Source organism: Rattus norvegicus, chromosome 12 (genome assembly GCF_021556685.1).
Source record: "Rattus norvegicus strain SHRSP/BbbUtx chromosome 12, alternate assembly SHRSP_T2T, whole genome shotgun sequence".
In the NCBI taxonomy this organism is placed as follows: Eukaryota; Metazoa; Chordata; class Mammalia; order Rodentia; family Muridae; genus Rattus; species Rattus norvegicus.
The window spans coordinates 8,846,461-8,866,661 of NC_141545.1; the positions used below are offsets into that span (position 1 = coordinate 8,846,461).

Below are 20,201 nucleotides of genomic sequence, written 5' to 3' on the forward strand. Positions count from 1 at the left end.
ACTGCATGATCTTGGTACAGAAACAGACACATCGATCAATAGAATCGAATCGAAGATCCAGAAATAAACCCATACTCTATGGATGTTTTATTTCTGATACAGAAACCAAAACCATACAATGGAAAATGAAAGTATCTTCAACAAATGGTGCTGGACTAACTAGAAGTGTACATGTAGAATGAAAATAAATCCATACTTATCACCCTGCGCAAAAATCTAGTCCAAGTGAATCAAGTACCTCAAGGTAAATCCAGATACACTAAAATCTCATATAAGAGAAGGTGGGAAATACCTCTGAACCCATTAGTACAGAAGACTATTTCCTGAACAAAACAACAGTGACTCAGGTTCTAAGATCAACAATTGATAAACGGGACCTTAAGAAATTGCAAAGCTTCTGTAAGAAAAGGACACTGTCAATAGGACAAATCAGCAACTGGCAGATTTGGAAAGGATCTTCACCAACCCTAAAACTGATAGATGTCTAATATTCAAAATTTAGCAAAAAAAAAAATTTTAAAAAAGACTCAGTAAATTTAACACAAACAACCCAAGTAACCCTATTAAAAATGAGGTACAGACCTAAACAGAGACAACAGAGGAATCTTGAATGGCCAGGAAGCATTAAAAGTCCTTAGTCATCAGGGAAATGCAAATCAAAACTATGAAGTTTCTTCTTACATACATCAGAACAGCTAAGTTCAAAAACTTAAAAGATAGCACATGCTGGCAAGGATGTAGAACAAGGGGTGTAGGGAGCTGCGAAGTGTCGCGCCTCAAAGATGGTGCTGGTTTCCACCTTCCACCCTCCTGACGGTGAGCACTCCTTGTAGTAAACAAGTCCTTATTTGGCTATGCCTGCCTGGCCTGCTAGCTTCTGCATAGTGACAGCCTATCTGCATGATCCACATGGCACATTGGGGTCGGTTGGTGTTGGGTACTTAAGCTGATGTAGGGAGTTCCCCGGGGAAGTAGTAGAAGATTGTATCAAGGTTCCTGAATAAACTGCTTGAAGAAATCTCCTCTGGTCGTGTCTTCCTTGCTGGTCAAGGTTGGTTGCAACAAAGGGGGCATACTCCTCCATTGCTGGTGGAAATGCAAACTTGTATAACTATTTGGAAATCAATTTGGTGTTTTCTCAGAAAACTTGGAATAGTTCTACCTCAAGACCCAGCTATACCACTCCTGGTCATATACCCAAAAGATGCTCCATCATCCCACAAAGACACTTGTTTAACTATGCTCATAACTGCTTTATTCTTAAACTGGAGTCAACCTAGATGTCCCTCAACTAAAGAATAGATAAAAAAAAATGTGGCGTACAATGGAATACTATTCAGTTATTTAAAACAATTATGAATTTTGCAGGCAAATGGATGGAACTAGAAAATACCATCCTGAGTGAGGTAACCTAGTCCCAAAAGGGCATGCATGGTTTTTATTCATGGATATTATAAGAAGATATTAGCCACAAAATATAGGTACCATGTTACTCTACACAGTTACAAAGTAGCTAAACAAGAAGGAAGGCCCAAGTGAGGAAGCTTTTATCTCACTTAGAAGGTAGAATAAAATAGTCATAAGAGACAGATAGAAGGAGGGAACTTGGAGGAGGGCTGATGAAAAGGGTAATGGAGGGTTCAAGATTAGGTGTGGGGAAGGACAGGAGAGATGGATAAATGTCCGTGAAATGAGTGGAAACCTGCAACTGATGGGGGTGAGGAGATGGGAGGCACCTCCAGGATGAAACATGGGATAAGGAAAGTGCCTAAAAATCAATGGGGATGACCTTAGCTGTGACTCACTATACTGGGGATATGGGAACTGAAGAGGTCACCTCCTGTAGCTAGACAGCAAGCCCTTTGAAGCAATAAAGACATCACCTGACCCACAAAATTTTCAACCCAAAATCGATCTTGTCTACTAGAAATTCAGGCATGGGGGATGGAGCAGAGAGACTGAGATACTGGACAACAGTAACAGGCCCAAATTGAGACCCATCCCATGGGCAATCGCTAATCCCTAACACTATTACTGATAATCTGTTATGCTCACAGACAGGAGCATGTTGTCCTCTGAGAGGCTCCACCCAGCAGCTAACTCAAAGATACAGACAGCCACTCCCAAACCGTGGGTGGAACTTGGGGACTCCTATGGAAGAATAGGAGGAAGGATTGCAGACCCCAAAGAGGATAGGAACTCCACAGAATAAGAAACAGTCAACTAACCTGGACCCTTGGGGCTCTCATAGACTGAACCATCAGCCAAACCAGGCCTCTCTGCTTACATGTAGGAGATATGGCCCTTGGCCTTCACCTGGGTCCAAAACAACTGGAGCAATGGCTAGTCCAAAAGCAGTTGCCACTATGTGTTCGATTAGCTGGACTGCCTTATCTGGCCTCAGTGGGAGAGGATGCACCTAACCTACCAGAGACTTGAAGTGCCAAGGTGGGAGGGGGAATACCAAGGGGGCCACATGCACTAAAAGGAGAAGTAGAGGGGAGAAAGGGAAAGGTTTGTGGTAGAGGAGATTGGGAGAAGACAATGAGCATGATGTCAAGTGACTAGGTAAAATATTTTTAAAAAAAAGAGAGAACAAATTGGCTTCTAAGGAAAAATACTAATTTTACAAATTTTAAAAGGCATGGAATGCATAAATTATGTTAACATCATTTAAGTCTTATAATCTGTTAAATTACTCACAAAAAATGGCAAATTCTAAATTTTGCTACAAGAGTCTTAAAGTTCAAAGAAATAATATTAAAATATGCAGCTCCAGACACCGACCAGACCTGAAGGGACCAGATCAACAGTTCTCTGCACCCAAATCCCATGGAAGGGAGAACTAAACCTTCAGAGGGGCAGACACGCCTGGGAAGCCAGAAGAGACTACACTATGCCCACATTTCTGACTCTAGAGGAAAACACCTAACACCATCTGGGACCCCGGTGCACGGGGGCTCCCGGAAAAGGCGGCACAGGCCCTGCTGGTTGCAGCCCTCATGGGGAGCTCAAAAGCAACCCCCCACAAGCAAACTTGAGCTGCGGGACCACAGGTAAGACCAACTTTTCTGCTCCAAGCAACCTGCCTGGTGGACTCAGGACACACAGAGGCAAAATTCCTCTGGGACCAGACACTTCTGGTTTTTAGCTGGAGCCCCAACCTCTCTAATCCCAGCCCACAGCTCACTGCTCCCAAACCCCTTGGGAGAGAGAGCTCACCGCCCGAACAGGTGGGCACTCCTGAGACTCCAGAGCGGAAGAGACCACCAACACTGCTCACACCTACTGACGTCCCTGGCCCAAGAGGAAACTGTATATGGCCTCTGGGAACCAGAAGATAGGGACACTGGAGCTGCAGGTCCCCCTAGCTCCAGACACTGACCGGACCTGAAGGGACCTGTTCAACTGTTCTCTGCACCCAAATCCCATGGGAGGGAGAGCTAAACCTTCAGAGGGGCAGACATGCATGGGAAGCCATAAGAGAATATACTCTGCCCACATTTCTGACTCCAGAGGAAAACACCTAACACCATCTAAGACCTCAGTGCACAGGGGCTCCAGGAAAAGGCAGCACATGCCCTCCTGTATGCTGCCCTCAGGCAGAGCCCAAAAGCAGCTGCCCACAAGCAACTTGAGTTGTGGGACAAAAGGTAAGACCACTTTTTTTGTTCCAAGCGACTTGCCTGGTAGAATCAGGACACAGGCCCACAGGAACAGCTAAAGACCAGTAAACAGGAAAGACTACATGCCCGAGAGCAGAACACTCTGTTCCCATAACTGGCTGAAAGAAAACAGGAAAACAGGTCTTCAGCACTCCTGACAAACAGGCCTATAGGACAGTCTAGCCACTGTCAGAAATTGAAGAACAAGGTAACACCAGAGACAACCTGATGGCGAGAGGCAAGTGCAAGAGCCCAAGCAAAAGAAACCAAGACTACATGGCATCATCAGAGTCCAAATCTACCACCAAAGCAAACACTGAATATCCAAACACACCAGAAAAGCAAGATCTAGACTTAAAATCATATTTGCTCATGATGATGGAGGACTTCAAGAAAGACATGAAGAACTCCCTTAGAGAAATGCAGGGAAACAAATAAACAAGTAGAAGCCTATAGAGAGAAATCACAAAAATGCCTGAAAGAATTTGAGGAAAACACAATCAAACAGGTGAAGGAATTAAAAATGGAAATAGAAGCAATAAAGAAAGGACACAGGGAAACAACCCTGGATATAAAAAACCAAAGGAAGAGATAAGGAGCCATAGATACAAGCATCGCCAACAGAATACAAGAGATAGAAGAGAGAATCTCAGGAGCAGAAGATTGAATAGGAATGATTGACACAACTGTCAAAGATAATGGAAAATGGAAAAAGCTACTGGTCCAAGACATAGAGGAAATCCAGGACACAATGAGAAGATCAAACCTAAGGATAATAGGTATAGAAGAGAGTGAAGACTCCCAGCTCATAGGACCAGTAAATATCTTCAACAAAATCATAGAAGAAAACTTCCCTAACCTAAAAAAAGAGATACCCATAGGCATACAAGAAGCCTACAGAACTCCAAATAGATTGGACCAGAAAAGAAACACCTCCCGTCACGTAATAGTCAAAACACCAAACGCACAAAATAAAGAAAGAATATTAAAAGCAGTAAGGGAAAAAGGTCAAGTAACATATAAAGGCAGACCTATCAGAATCACACCAGACTTCTCACCAGAGACTATGAACGCCAGAAGATCCTGGACAGATGTCATACAGACCCTAAGAGAACACAAATGCCAGCCCAGGTTACTGTATCCTGCAAAACTCTCAATTAACATAGATGGAGAAACCAAGATATTCCATGACAAAACCAAATTTACACAATACCTTTCTACGAATCCAGCACTACAAAGGATAATAAATGGTAAAGCCCAACATGAGGAGGCAAGCTACACCCTAGAAAAAGCAAAAAACTAATTGTCTTGGCAACAAAACAAAGAGAAGAAAGAAGCACAAAAACATAATCTCACATTCAAATATGAATATAACAGGAAGCAATAATCACTACTCCTTAATATCTTTTGACATCAATAGTCTCAACTCCCCAATAAAAAGACATAGATTAACAAACTGGATAGGCAATGAGGACCCTGGATTCTGCTGCCTACAGGAAACACACCTCAGATGCAAAGACAGACACTACCTGAGAGTGAAAGGCTGGAAAACAACTTTCCAAGCAAATGGTCTAAAGAAGCAAGCTGCAGTAGCCATTCTAATATCGAATAGAATCGATTTTTAATTAAAAGTCATCAAAAAAGATAAGGAAAGACACTTCATATCCATCAAAGGAAAAATCCACCAAGATGAACTCTCAATCCTAAATCCTATGCTCCAAATACAAGAGCACCTACATACATAAAAGAAACCTTACTAAAGCTCAAAACACACATTGCACCTCACACAATAATAGTAAGAGATTTCAACACCCTACTCTCATCAATGGACAGGTCATGGAAACAGAAAATATACAGAGACATAGACAGACTAAGAGAAGTCATGAACCAAATGGACTTAACAGGTATTTATAGAACATTCTATCCTAAAGCAAAAGGATATACATTATTCACACAACGTCATGGTACTTTCTCCGGAATTGACCATGTAATTGGTCATAAAACAGGCCTCAACAGATACAAAAAGATAAAAATAATCCCATGCATCCTATCAGACCACCATGGACTAAAGTTGGTCTTCAATAACAATAAGGAAAGAAAACCCACATATACATGGAAGTTGAACAATGATCTACTCAATGATAACCTGGTCAAGGAAGAAATAAAGAAAGAAATTAAAGACTTCTAAGAATTTAATGAAAATGAAGGTACAGCATACCCAAACTTATGGGACACAATGAAATCTGTGCTACGAGGAAAATTCATAGCTCTGAGTGCCTGCAGAAAGAAACAGAAGAGAGCATATATCAGCAGCTTGACAGCACACCTAAAAGCTCTAGAACAAAAAGAAGAAAATACACCCAGGAGGAATAGAAGGCAGGAAATAATCAAACTCAGAGTTAAATAAACAACGTAGAAAAAAAAGGCCACAGAACAAATCAATAGAAACAAAAGTTGGTTCTTTGAGAAAATCAATAAGATAGATAAACCCTTAGCCAGACTAGTGAGAGGACACAGAGAGTGTGTCCAAATTAACAAAATCAGAAATGAAAAGGGAGACATAACTACAGAATCAGAGGAAATTCAAAAAATCATCAGCTCCTACAACAAAAGCCTATATTCAACAAAACTTGAAAATCTGCAGGAAATGGACAATTTCCTAGACAGATACCAGGTACCGAAGTTAAATCAGGAACAGATAAAACGTTTAAACAACCCCATAACTCCTAATGAAATAGAAGCAGTCATTAAAGGTCTTCCAACCAAAAAGAGCCAAGGTTCAGACAGGTTCAGTGCAGAATTCTATCAGACCTTCATAGAAGACCTCATATCAATACTATCCAAACTATTCTACAAAATTGAAACAGATGGAGCACTAACGAAATCCTTCTATGAAGCCACAATTACTCTTATACCTAAACCACACATAGACACAACAAAGAAAGAGAACTTCAGACCAATTTCGCTCGTGAATACCGACACAAAAAAACTAAATAAAATTCTGGCAAACCAAATCCAAGAGCACATCAAAACAATCATCCACCATGATCAAGTAGGCTTCATCCCAGGCATGCAGGGATGGTTTAATATACGGAAAACCATCAACGTGATCCATTATGTAAACAAACTGAAAGAACAAAACCACATGATCATTTCACTGGATGCCGAAAAACCATTTGACAAAATTCAACACCCCTTCATGATAAAACTCCTGGAAAGAATAGGAATTCAAGGCCCATATCTGAACATAGTAAAAGCCATAAACAACAAACCAGTTGCTAACATTAACCTAAATGGAGAGAAACTTGAAGCAATCCCACTAAAATCAGGGACGAGACAAAGGTGCCCACTCTCTGCCTACTTATTCAATATGGATCTTGAAGTTCTAGCCAGAGCAATCAGACAACAAAAGGAGATCAAGGGGATAGAGATTGGAAAAGAAGAAGTCAAAATAGCATTATTTGCAGATGATATGATAGCATATTTAAGTGATACCAAAAGTTCCACCAGAGAACTACTAAAGCTGATATACAACTTCAGCAAAGTGGCTGGGTATAAAATTAACTCAAATAAATCAGTAGCCTTCCTCTACACAAAAGAGAAACAAGTTGAGAAAGAATTAGGGAAACGATACCCTTCATAATAGTCCCAAATAATATAAAATACCTCGGTGAGACTTTAACCAAGCAAGTAAAAGATCTTTACAATAAGAACTTCAAGACTCTGAAGAGAGAAATTGAAGAAGACTTCAGAAGATGGAAAGATCTCCAATGCTCATGGATTGACAGGATCAATAAAGTAAAAATGGCCATTATACCAAAAGCGATCTACAGATTCAATGCAATCCCCATCAAAATACCAATCCAATTCTTCAGAGAGTTAGACAGAACAATTTGGAAATTCATCTGGAATAACAAAAAACCCAGGATAGCTAAAACTATCCTCAACAATAAAAAGACTTCTGGGGGATCACTATCCCTGAACTTAAGCAGTATTGCAGAGCAATAGTGATAAAAACTGCACGATATTGGTACAGGGACAGACAGATAGACCAATGGAACAGAATTGAAGACCCAGAATTGAACCCACACACCTATGATCACTTGATTTTTGACAAAGGAGCCAAAACCATCCAATGGAAAAAAGATAGCATTTTCAGCAAATGGTGCTGGTTCAACTGGAGGTCAGCATGTAGAAGAATGCAGATCGATCCATGCTTATCACCCTGTACAAAGCTTAAGTCCAAATGAATCAAGGACCTCCACATCAAACCAGATACACTCAAACTAAGAGAAGAAAAAGTGGGGAAGAGTCTCGAACACATGGGCACTGGAGAAATTTTCCTGATCAAAACACCAATGGCTTATGCTCTAAAATCAAGAATCGACAAATGGGATCTCATCAAACTGCAAAGCTTCTGTAAGGCACAGGACACTGTTGTTAGGACAAAACATCTACCAACAGATTGGGAAAAGATCTTTACCAATTCTACAACAGATAGAGGGCTTATATCCAAAATGTATAAAGAACTCAAGAAGTTAGATGACAGGGAGACAAACAACCCTATTAAAAAATGGGGTTCAGAGCTAAACATTCACAGCTGAGGAATGCTGAATGGCAGAGAAACACCTAAAGAAATGTTCAACATCTTTAGTCATAAGGGAAATGCAAATCAAAACAACCCTGAGATTTCACCTCACACCAGAGAGAATGGCTAAGATCAAAATCCCAGGTAACAGCACATGCTGGCGAGGATGTGGAGAAAGAGGAACACTCCTCCATTGTTGGTGGGATTGCAGACTGGTACAACCATTCTGGAAATCAGTTTGAAGGTTCCTCAGAACATTGGACATTGAACTACCTGAGGACCCAGCTATACCTCTCTTGGGCGTATACCCAAAAGATGCCCCAACATATAACAAAGACACATGCTCCACTATGTTCATAGCAGCCTTATTTATAATAGCCAGAAGCTGGAAAGAACCCAGATGCCCTTCAACAGAGGAATGGATACAGAAAATGTGGTACATCTACACAGTTGAATATTACTCAGCCATCAAAAACGATGACTTTATGAAATTCATAGGCAAATGGTTGGAACTGGAAAATATCATCCTGAGTGAGCTAACCCAATCACAGAAAAACACATATGGTAGGCACTCATTGATAAGTGGCTATTAGCCCAAATGCTTGAATTACCCAAGATGCACAGAAAACATGAAACTCAAGAAGGATGACCATAATGCAAATGCTTCACTCCTTCTTTAAAAGAGGAACATGAATACCCTTGACAGAGAATAGGGAGGCAAAGTTTAAAACAGACACAGAAGGAACACCTATTCAGAGCCTGCCCCACATATGGCCCATACTTATTCAACCACCCAATTAGGTAAGATGGATGAAGCAACGAAGTGCAGGCCAACAGAAACCGGATGTAGAGCTCTCCTAAGAGACACAGTCAGAATACAGCAAATACATAGGCAAATGCTAGCAGCAAACCACTGGACTGAGAAAAGGACCCCTGTTGAAGGAATCTTAGAAAGGACTGAAAGAGATTGAAGGGGCTTGAGACCCCATTTGAACAACAATGCCAAGCAACTAGAGCTTCCAGGAACTAAGTCACTACCCAAAGACTATACATGGACTGAACCTGGGTTCCAACCTCAAGGGTAGCAATGAATAGCCTAGTAAGGGCACCAGTGGAATGAGAAGCCCTTGTTCCTGCCAAGACTGAACCGCCAGTTTACGTGATTGTTGCAGGGAGGGTGGTAATGTGGGGAGGGTGGGAAGGGAACATCCATATAGAAGGGGAGAGGAAAGGTTAGGGGGTTTTGGCCCAGAAACCCGGAAGGGGAATACAATCGAATTGTAAATAAGAAATACTCAAGGTAATAAAGATTAAAAAAAATAGTTGTAAGAACTATTATGCAGAGAGAAATCTTATCATTTGCTGCCATGTTGTACCAGATCCCTCCTCCCCACTCTGGCCTCCTCTGCCTCTCCAAAACTTTTCTCTCACCTATCCTTCCTTCTTGTCCAATGACAGGCATCGTTCTATCCTGTCCCTACCTTCCACTGCATAATGACATCAACCTATACCTATACTCAACTAAGCTTGAAAATCTGGAAGAAATGGACCATTTTCTACATGGATGCCAGGCAGCAAAGTTAAATCAGCATCTGATAAACCATCTAAATAATCACATAACCCCTTAAGAAGTAGAAGCAGTCATTAAAAGTCTTCGAAGCCTAGGGCCAGATGAGTTTAGTGCAAAACTCTATCAGTCCTTCAAAGAAGACATAACACCAATTCTGTCCAAACTACTCTACAAAATAGAAAGAGGAAGACCACTACCCAATTCATTCTTTGAAGCCACAATTGTGCTACACAAAGTCCCTACAAAGAAAGACGGCTTCACAACAATTTCATGCATAAATATCAATTCAAAAATACTCAGTAAACTTCTTGAAAACTGAATACAAGAACACATCAAAATAATCATTCACCATGACCACGTTGGCTTCATCCCAGATATTCAAGGATGGTTCAATATATGGAAATTCAGTAACATAATCTACTACATAAACCAACTCAAAGAAGAAAACCACATTCTCATCTCATTAGATGCTGAGAGAACATGTGATAAAATTCAAGACCTCTTCAAGATAAAAGTTTTAGAATGATCACAAACTCAAGGCCCATATCCAAACAGAGTAAAAGCAATATACAGCAAATCAGTAACCAACATCAAACTAAGTGTATAGAAACTTGAAGCCATCCCACTAAAATCAGTGACTAGACAAGGCTGCCCACTCTATCCCTACATTTTTAATATGGCACATGAAATCCTATCCAGAGCTATTAGACAACAAAAGGAGGTCAAATGGATACAAATTGGAAAGGAAGAAGTCAAAATATCACTATTTGCAGATGGTATAATAGTATACTTAAGTGACCCCAAAAATTCCACCACAGAACACTTAGAGCTGATAAACAACTTCAAAAAAGTGACTGAGTATAAAATTAACTCAAACAAATCAGTAGCCTTGCTCTACTCAAAAGATAAACGAGCTGAGAAAGAGATTAGGGAAATGAAACCCTTCACAATAGCTACAAATAATATAAAATGCTTCAGTGTGACTCTAACCAAGCAAGTGAAAGATCTGCATGACAAGAACTTCAAGTCTCAGAAGAAAGAAATTGAAGATCTGAGAAGATGGAAAGAACTACCAAGCTCTTAGAGTGACAGGATTAATAAAGTAAAAATGGCCATCTTGCTGAAAGAAATCTGCAGATTCAATGGAATCCCCAACAAAATTCTAACTCAATTCTTCATAGAGTTAGAAAGAGCAACTCTTACATTTATTTGGAATAACAAAAAAAACCCAGATAGCAAAAACTATTCTCAACATTAAGATAACTTCTAGGGAAATCACCATCCCTGACCTCAAGCTGTATTACAGACCAATCATGATAAAAAACTCTATTGTATCGGTACAGAGACTGGCAGGAAGACCAATGGAATAAAATTGAAGATGCAGAAATGAACCCACACACCTATGGTCACTTAATCTTTGACAAAGGAGCTAAAATTATCCAATGGAAAAAATGACAGGATTTTCAATAAATGGTGATGGTTCAACTATAGGTCAGCATGCAGAAGAATGCGAATTGACCCATTCTTATCTCCTTATACAAAGCTCAATTCCAAGTGGATCAAAAACCTCCACATAAAATGAGATACACTGAAAATAATAGAAGAGAAACTGGGGAGGAGCCTCAAACACGTAGACTACAGGGGAAATTTTTCAAATAGAACACCAATGGAACTTCATAAAATTGCAAAGCTTCTATAAGGTAAAAGACATTGTCATTAGGACAAAATGGCAATCAACAGATTGGGAAAAGATATTTACCAATCGTACCTCAGTAGAGGCCTAATATCTAATATATACAAAGAACTCAAAAGTTAGACTCCAGAGAATCAAATAATGTTATTAAAAATGGGGCACAGAGCTAAACAAAGAATTCTCAACTGAAAAATACTGAATGGTTGAGAAGCACCTAAAGAAATGCCAACCAGTCAGAATGGCTAAGATCAAAAACTCAGGTAACAGTAGATGCTGGCAAGGGTGTGGATATATAGAAACATGCCTCTGTTGCTGGTGGGATTGCAAGCTAGCACAACCCCACTGAAAATCAGTCTGGCAGTTCTTTACAACATTGGACATAGTACTACCTGAGGACCCAGCTATCCCATTCCTGGAGAAACACCCAAAAGATGCTCCAACATATAACAAGGACACCCACTCCATTATGTTCATAGCAGCCATAATTATGATAGTCAGAAGCTGGAAAGAACCCAGATGTCCTTCAACAGATGAGTGGATACAGACAATGTGTTACATCTACACAATGGAGTACTACTCAGATATTTAAAAAAATGACGTCAAGAAATTCTTAGGCAAATGGAAGGAACTAGAAAATATCATCCTGAGTGACATTCTACACTCATAAAAGAACACAAATGGTATGCACTCACTGATAATTGGCTATAATCCCAAAAGTTTGGAATACCTAATAAAAATTCACAGATCTTATGAAACTCAAAAAATAGGAAGACCAAAATGTGGATGTTTCAATCCTTCTTAAAATGGAGAATGAAATAATTACAGGAGGAAATACAGGGACAAAGAGTAGAGCAGGGACTGAAGAAAATGTCCTCCAGAGACTGCCCTACCTGGAGATTCATCCCATAGTCAGCTACCAAGTCCAGTGACTATTGCTGATGCCAAAAATTACTTCCTTAGAGCAGGCTGCTTGCAGCTAACCATTGTGCTGAGTATGGGTACCGCAGTGGACAAGTTAGAGAAAATACTGAAGGAGCTGAAAGGGTTTGCAACCCCATAGGAAGAAAAACAGTTCAACCAACAAGACTCCACCAGAGCTCCCAGAGACTAAATCACCAACCAATGAGTACATATGGAGGGATCCAGGGCTCCAGCCACATATGTAGCAGAGGATGGCATTGTCTAACATCAATAGGGGGAAAAAACCCTTGGTCCTCTGAAGGCTCATTTCCCCAGTATAGGGGAATGCCAGGGTGTTGATGTGGGAGTAAGTAGTTCAGGTTGGAATCATCCTCATAGAAGCATGGGGAAGGGGTATAGAGATGGACATAAAGGAGATAACTTTTGAAATGTAAATGCATAAAACATCCAAGAAAAGTAAAATTTTAAAAATGGAGAACAGTACCATAGCATCAGAACCTGCCCTGTGGTGTTTTTCCCTACATAAAGCTGGGAGGGAAAAGTGAGGGGAGGGATAGACGGGTATTAGAGGGGAAGGACTGGAGTGAACTTAATAAAAAAACAGTACAAGCAGGTGTGATACCCTGGAATAATAAAACATCTAATGAAAAGATGAAGAAAGTAGAGAGGATAAAATTTGGAAGATGAAAGGAAGAAAGAAGGACACAAACTAAAAGGAAAGGTGATGACAAGATGTACCTTCTGTGTCTATCTCCGTTGACCTACTTCCTCCATCTATAGGCCACCTCTGAAGAGTTCATTCAGCTATACATTAAAAATACACCAATAGATTTATCAACTTGTCAGTCTCATATGTATAAATAAGTCCTAATAATTTGATTACCTCTGGATGAAGGATCTCTGATAACTGCTGTTGCATTGAGTACCAACCTTCAAGGTATACTGATTTGGAGGATACCGTGTATCTGCAAAATAAAATCCCAAAATAAGGTTGTCTAAGGTAAACATATGAGTCTTTTAGGAAGAAATGAAGCCTCAAGAGACAGAAAACAGGGTGACCACATGCCACTCCATGTTTTTATCGTCATTTTCCTACAGTACTTTTCCCTTCTACTTGAATATTCTTAGGACAACTTAGCCTATTTTGGCTTCCTATTGCTATGACAAAATACCCTGCAAAGCAACTTTATGGAGCCAAAAGGTCCTTTGGATCTAAGTTCCATGTTCTACTCCATCAAAGCAGAGAAGTTACAGTGCCATGAGCTTTTAGACACTGATCACATCGATAATCAGGAACAGAATAATTAACCTATGAATGGTAGTAGTCAGCTTGGTTTCTACTCTTTTTTTTTTTTTTTTAACAAACAGAGCTTTTTATTAACTTGAGTGTTTCTTATTTACATTTCCCTTTCCCCGGTTTCCAGGCAAACATCCCCCTAATCCCTCCCCCTCCCCTTCTTTATGGGTGTTCCCCTCCCCACCCTCCCCCCATTACTGCCCTCCCCCCAACACTCACGTTCACTGGGGGTTCAGTCTTAGCAGGACCAAGGGCTTCCCCTTCCACTGGTGCTCTTACTAGGATATTCATTGCTACCTATGAGGTCAGAGTCCAGGGTCAGTCCATGTATAGTCTTTAGGTAGTGTCTTAGTCCCTGGAAGCTCTGGTTGCTTGGCATTGTTGTTCATAAGGGGTATCGAGCTCCTTCAAGCTCTTCCAGTTCTTTCTCTGATTCCTTCAACAGGGTCCCGTTCTCAGTTCAGTGGTTTGCTGCTGGCATTCGCCCCTGTATTTGCTGTATTCTGGCTGTGTCTCTCAGGAGCGATCTACATCCGGCTCCTGTCGGCCTGCACTTTTTTGCTGCATTCATCTTGTCTAATTGGATGGCTGTATATGTATGGGCCACATGTGGGGCAGGCTCTGAATGGGTGTTCCTTCAGTCTCTGTTTTAATCTTTGCCTCTCTCTTCCCTGCCAAGGGTATTCTTGTTCCCCTTTTAAAGAAGGAGTGAAGCATTCACATTTTGATCATCTGTCTTGAGTTTCATTTGTTCTAGGCATCTAGGGTAATTCAAGCATTTGGGCTAATAGCCACTTATCAGTGAGTGCATACCATGTATGTCTTTCTGTGTTTGGGTTGGCTCACTCAGGATGATATTTTCCAGTTCCATCCATTTGCCTATGAATTTCATAAAGTCGTTGTTTTTGATAGCTGAGTAATATTCCATTGTGTAGATGTACCACATTTTCTGTATCCATTCCTCTGTTGAAGGGCATCTGGGTTCTTTCCAGCTTCTGGCTATTATAAATAAGGCTGCAATGAACATAGTGGAGCACGTGTCTTTTTTATATGTTGGGGCATCTTTTGGGTATATGCCCAAGAGAGGTATAGCTGGATCCTCAGGCAGTTCAATGTCCAATTTTCTGAGGATCCTCCAGACTGATTTCCAGAATGGTTGTACCAGTTTGCAATCCCACCAACAATGGAGGAGTGTTCCTCTTTCTCCACATCCTCGCCAGCATCTGTTGTCCCCTGAGTTTTTGATCTTAGCCATTCTCACTGGTGTGAGGTGAAATCTCAGGGTTGTTTTGATTTGCATTTCCCTTATGACTAAAGATGTTGAACATTTCTTTAGGTGTTTCTCCGCCATTCGGCATTCCTCAGCTGTGAATTCTTTGTTTAGCTCTGAGCCCCATTTTTTAATAGGGTTATTTGTTTCCCTGTGGTCTAACTTCTTGAGTTCTTTGTATATTTTGGATATAAGGCCTCTATCTGTTGTAGGATTGGTAAAGATCTTTTCCCAATCTGTTGGTTGCCGTTTTGTCCTAACCACAGTGTCCTTTGCCTTACAGAAGCTTTGCAGTTTTATGAGATCCCATTTGTCAATTCTTGATCTTAGAGCGTAAGCCATTGGTGTTTTGTTCAGGAAATTTTTTCCAGTGCCCATGTGTTCCAGATGCTTCCCTAGTTTTTCTTCTATTAGTTTGAGTGTGTCTGGTTTGATGTGGAGGTCCTTGATCCACTTGGACTTAAGCTTTGTACAGGGTGATAAGCATGGATCAATCTGCATTCTTCTACATGTTGACCTCCAGTTGAACCAGCACCATTTGCTGAAAATGCTATCTTTTTTCCATTGGATGGTTTTGGCTCCTTTGTCAAAAATCAAGTGACCATAGGTGTGTGGGTTCATTTCTGGGTCTTCAATTCTATTCCATTGGTCTATCTGTCTGTCTCTGTACCAATACCATGCAGTTTTTATCACTATTGCTCTGTAATACTGCTTGAGTTCAGGGACAGTGATTCCCCCTGAAGTCCTTTTATTGTTGAGGATAGCTTTAGCTATCCTGGGTTTTTTGTTATTCCAGATGAATTTGCAAATTGTTCTGTCTAACTCTTTGAAGAATTGGATTGGAACAGTTCAGAGTCCTCTGCTTTGGGAACAGTGTCACTCACAGTGGGTGTGTCTTGCCACATCAATTGAGGCAATGAAGACCATCACAGACATAGACACAGGTGTGCATGCAATGTAGTGCAGCACATGCACACATGTACCAGTGCGTGTTCAGGGTGACAAAAGTGGGGATGTCAGGTATCCTGTTCTGTCATGTTACACATTACTGTACACATTAGAATGGCTGTCTAACTGAACCGAAAGCTCGGATGGAAGCACACAAGCTCCAGTAGTCATATCAACACACACACACACACACACAAACACACACACAGACACACACAGACACACACACACACAGACACACACAGACACAAACACACAGACACACACACACAGACACACAGACACACACACACAGACACACACTGACACACAAACACACACACACAGACACACACTGACACACATACACACACACACAGACACACACAGACACACAGACACACTGACACACACACACACAGACACACACACACACAGACACACACACACAGACACACACACACAGACACACAGACACACAGACACAAACACACACACAGACACACACAGACACAAACACACACACAGACACACACACACACAGACACAAACACACACAGACACACACACACACACAGACACACACAGACACACACACACACACAGACACACACACAGACACACACACAGACACAGACACACACACACAGACACACACACAGACACACACACACACACAGACACACACAGACACACACACACACACAGACACACACACACACACACACAGACACACACACACAGACACACACAGACACACACACACATACACACACACAGACAAACACACGGACACACACACACAGACACACACACACAGACACACACACACACAGACACACACACACACAGACACACACACACAGACACACACACACAGACACACACACACAGACACACACAAACACAGACACACACACAGAGACACACACAGACACACACACAAAAAGACACACACACAGACACACACACACAAAAAGACACACACACACACAGACACACACACACACACACACAGACACACACACACACACACACACACACACACACACACACACACACACACAGTGACCGGATTACAGAACCTGCCTTCCTTATGTAACAAGCACACTTACTGCTGAGCCATCTCCTCAATTCCTGTTACACCAATCTAAAAAACATCAAGATTAGCAAGTTTCTGGACTGTTCTCTGATTGGATATGAAGGCCATTACAGATTCTGAGCTCTGAAAGACAAAGCAACCTGCTGACCAGGGTTTATCTATTTCCTTTTCCTGTAATGTTTCACAGCAGTAGTTAGAATGTATATCACTCAAAGGAAAACTTCTTAAAGTTTACAATCTTGCTGAATAGGAGAGACAAAAAAAATTTACAAAGGTCAATTCGCCAACTACAAAGGGTCTAAAGCAGTAAAGTGAAGCTTGATTTACATTTCGTTCTTGACAATGTATTTGATGAGGTACTTCAATTTCCAGAGTTTTGTTGTTTTTGTTCTTGTTGTTGTTCCCAACAATAATGGACTATAACCTGGAACTGTAACCTAAATAATCCTTCTTTTTCATGAACTTGTTTTGTCCCAGCAGCAGAAATAAAACGAGCAAATTTCCCACAGAGACATAACTTTAGGTTTACCACTTAGAAAGCTTGGGAATCAGTCTCTGCCAAAGAAAATCTTTTTCATGCAGCTAAGCTGGTGAATAGTAACATTTATTGACCATAATAAAATTGTTCTTGGGATACTTTTCCTCTCATTGGTTGACTTCTTCAGTCTGATCCAATCTATTTGGAGTTCTGTGGGCTTCTTGTATGTTCATGGGCATCTCTTTCTTTACGATAGGGAAGTTTTCTTCTATACTTTTGTTGAAGATATTACTGGCCCTTTTAGGTTGGGAAGTTTCACTCTCTTCTATACCTATTTTCCTTAGGTTTAATCTTCTCATTCTGTCTGTTTTCCTGGATGTTGTGGGTTAGGACCTTTTTTATTTTTACATTTTCTTTGACTATTGTGTCAATGTTTTCTATGGCAACTTCTGCCCCTGAGATTCTCTCTTCAATCTCTTGTATTCTGTTGGTGATACTTGCATCCATGACTCCTGATCTCTTTCCTACATTTTTTATCTCCAGTGTTGTCTCACTTGTGATTCCTTTATTTCTATTTTCATTTTTAGATACTGGATGGTTCTGTTCAATTTTCCTTTTTTGATCCTGTATGGTTTTGTTCAATTCCTTTACCTGTTTGTTTGTGTTTTCCTTTAATTCTTTAAGGGACTTTTGTGTTTCCTTTTTAAATGTGTCTACTTGTTTACTTGTGTTGTCCTGTATTTCTCTAAGGGAGTCATTTACATTTTCCTTAAAGTCCTCTATCATCATCATGATAAGTGATTGTAAATCCACATCTTGCTTTCCCAGGATGTGGGGTGTCCAGGACTTGCTGTGCTGGGAGAACTGGGTACTGATGATACCAAGTGTCCTTTGTATCTGTTGCTTAGGTTCTTGCCCTTGCCTCCTGCCATCTGGTTATGTCTGATGTTAGTTAGTCCTGCTGTCTCTGACTGGAGCTTGTTCCTCCTGTGGGTCCATGAGCCTGTGATGTTAGAAGTGAGAGCATGCCTGAGAGACAAGCTCTGTCCGGGCGGGATTTGGATATGGAAGGCTGTTTGACAGCCTTAGCTCCAGGCTCAGATGGAGACCAAAAGGATCCTGTCCATAATCTTACATTTTTAAATTACTTTAAACTTGTGTATGTGAAGGAAAGAAAACTTTGGTTGGTCCTCAATGGGTTGTTTCCAATCCAGATTCTGAAAAAGGGAAGAATATCAAGAAAGACCAAAGGCAACAGAAGTAGGCAGCAGGCCACATATCCATCAGCATCTGTTTACTGTCTCTGAATCTCTGTAGTGCCAGTCCAGGAAGGAGGCAGTTTAAGGTTCATAGAGTTCACTGTCACTAATGGAAAGAAAACACAAATCTTAAGAGACACACGCAAAAGTTAGCAGACAGAAACATATTTAGAAAAAAGAATAACAAACAAACTAACAAACCTCCAAGAATCCTGGAAAGCAATGATATTCCAAAAGTTTCCAAAAGTCACTATTAAAACATTTAGCTAAAAATCTTTAAGAAGCTCTTGGGTATGCCTTTTTCTTTCCCTGAGAACATTTCTATTTTTCTATTTTTGTTCATTCATTCCCTCATTCATTAACTTATTCATTGTTGTGTGTGCAAACTCATGTGTGTGTATGCCCATGCCAGAGTGAGTGTGTGAAGGTCAGGAGGTCAGGACACAGCTTGTTAGAGTTGATTGTCTCCATCAATCACATGGGTACCAGGCATCGAACTCAAGTCAGGCTTGACAGTAAGGTTTTACTCCCTGAGCCATCACCTCCAACCACTACATTACTTTTAAAAATCCTCAAATTTGACCTCATACTGCCTTGTCCTGAAGTTGTTCTTCATACCAAAGCCAAGGATCTGGTTTCACATTAGGTGAACCCCTAAAGGATGAATGGAAATACTTGGGGGGGGGGGCTATGGGTGACAATATGGGGCTGTGCCAGTCTCTAAATTGTTGGTTATTTCCAAAACAAATATTAAATGTAAATGTTGATGATTCAGTTCTAAGAGTCAATCACTAGGCATTACCACGAATAAGAAGATCAGCAACACAAGGCAGGGAATCCTAGATTTGAGATTGGGTTTCCAGAGAAGGAACTTGCTGATCTTCACCATATGTCCAGAACACATAACAACACAGTCTTACTTTGCAAGTTGAATTTTTTCTGTTTTCATTTTCCTAGGTTTTAACATGAAGGATGTGGTACACAAGCACGTGGAGGCCTGAGGTTGATATTGTGTAGCATGCTTGACTTCAATTCCACTTATTCCTTGAGGCAAGACCACTCAGTCAAGTCCAAAAGTCATAGTGATGGCTACTCTTTCTAGCCAGTATGCTCTAATATTTCACTGTCTCCAATTCCAATTGGATTTTCAATTTCCAAGGCTATGATTGTACATGGGCTTCCATTTTCATACAAAGGCATTAAAATACATATGAGGTTCAGTGGGAATAATTATAATTATAGGAATGTGCAAAAACATTACCATTGTCCATCCATAAGTTGATAGGCACTTCAGTAGGATCCATTTCTGAGTTACTGTAAGTCCTGCAGCAATGAGCATGCGTGAATACAAACCTCTGTAGTAGGTTCCAGAGATCCTGATGCAGTTCCCAAGAATACGAAGGCTGCATTGAGAGATTCTCTGCTAAAAGC

At 40.7% G+C, this 20,201-nt stretch overlaps 1 protein-coding gene across 8 annotated transcripts in view; it reads right to left on the bottom strand.

Annotated features, from left to right (window-relative positions):
* The window catches only part of Cd209cl2 (CD209c molecule like 2), a 169,325-nt gene that overhangs the window by 83,769 nt on the left and 65,355 nt on the right, over nt 1-20,201 (bottom strand). For 2 of the 8 annotated variants that reach the window (XM_087579502.1, XM_087579501.1), the window contains one exon: nt 20,032-20,193. In XM_087579502.1, the coding sequence (XP_087435628.1) occupies nt 20,032-20,193 (162 nt within the window). Of the gene's footprint in view, nt 1-13,320; nt 13,403-13,953; nt 16,058-20,031; nt 20,194-20,201 lie in introns of those variants that run through there. The other 6 variants (XM_087579499.1, XM_087579498.1, XM_087579512.1 and 3 more) reach the window with 6 other exon arrangements.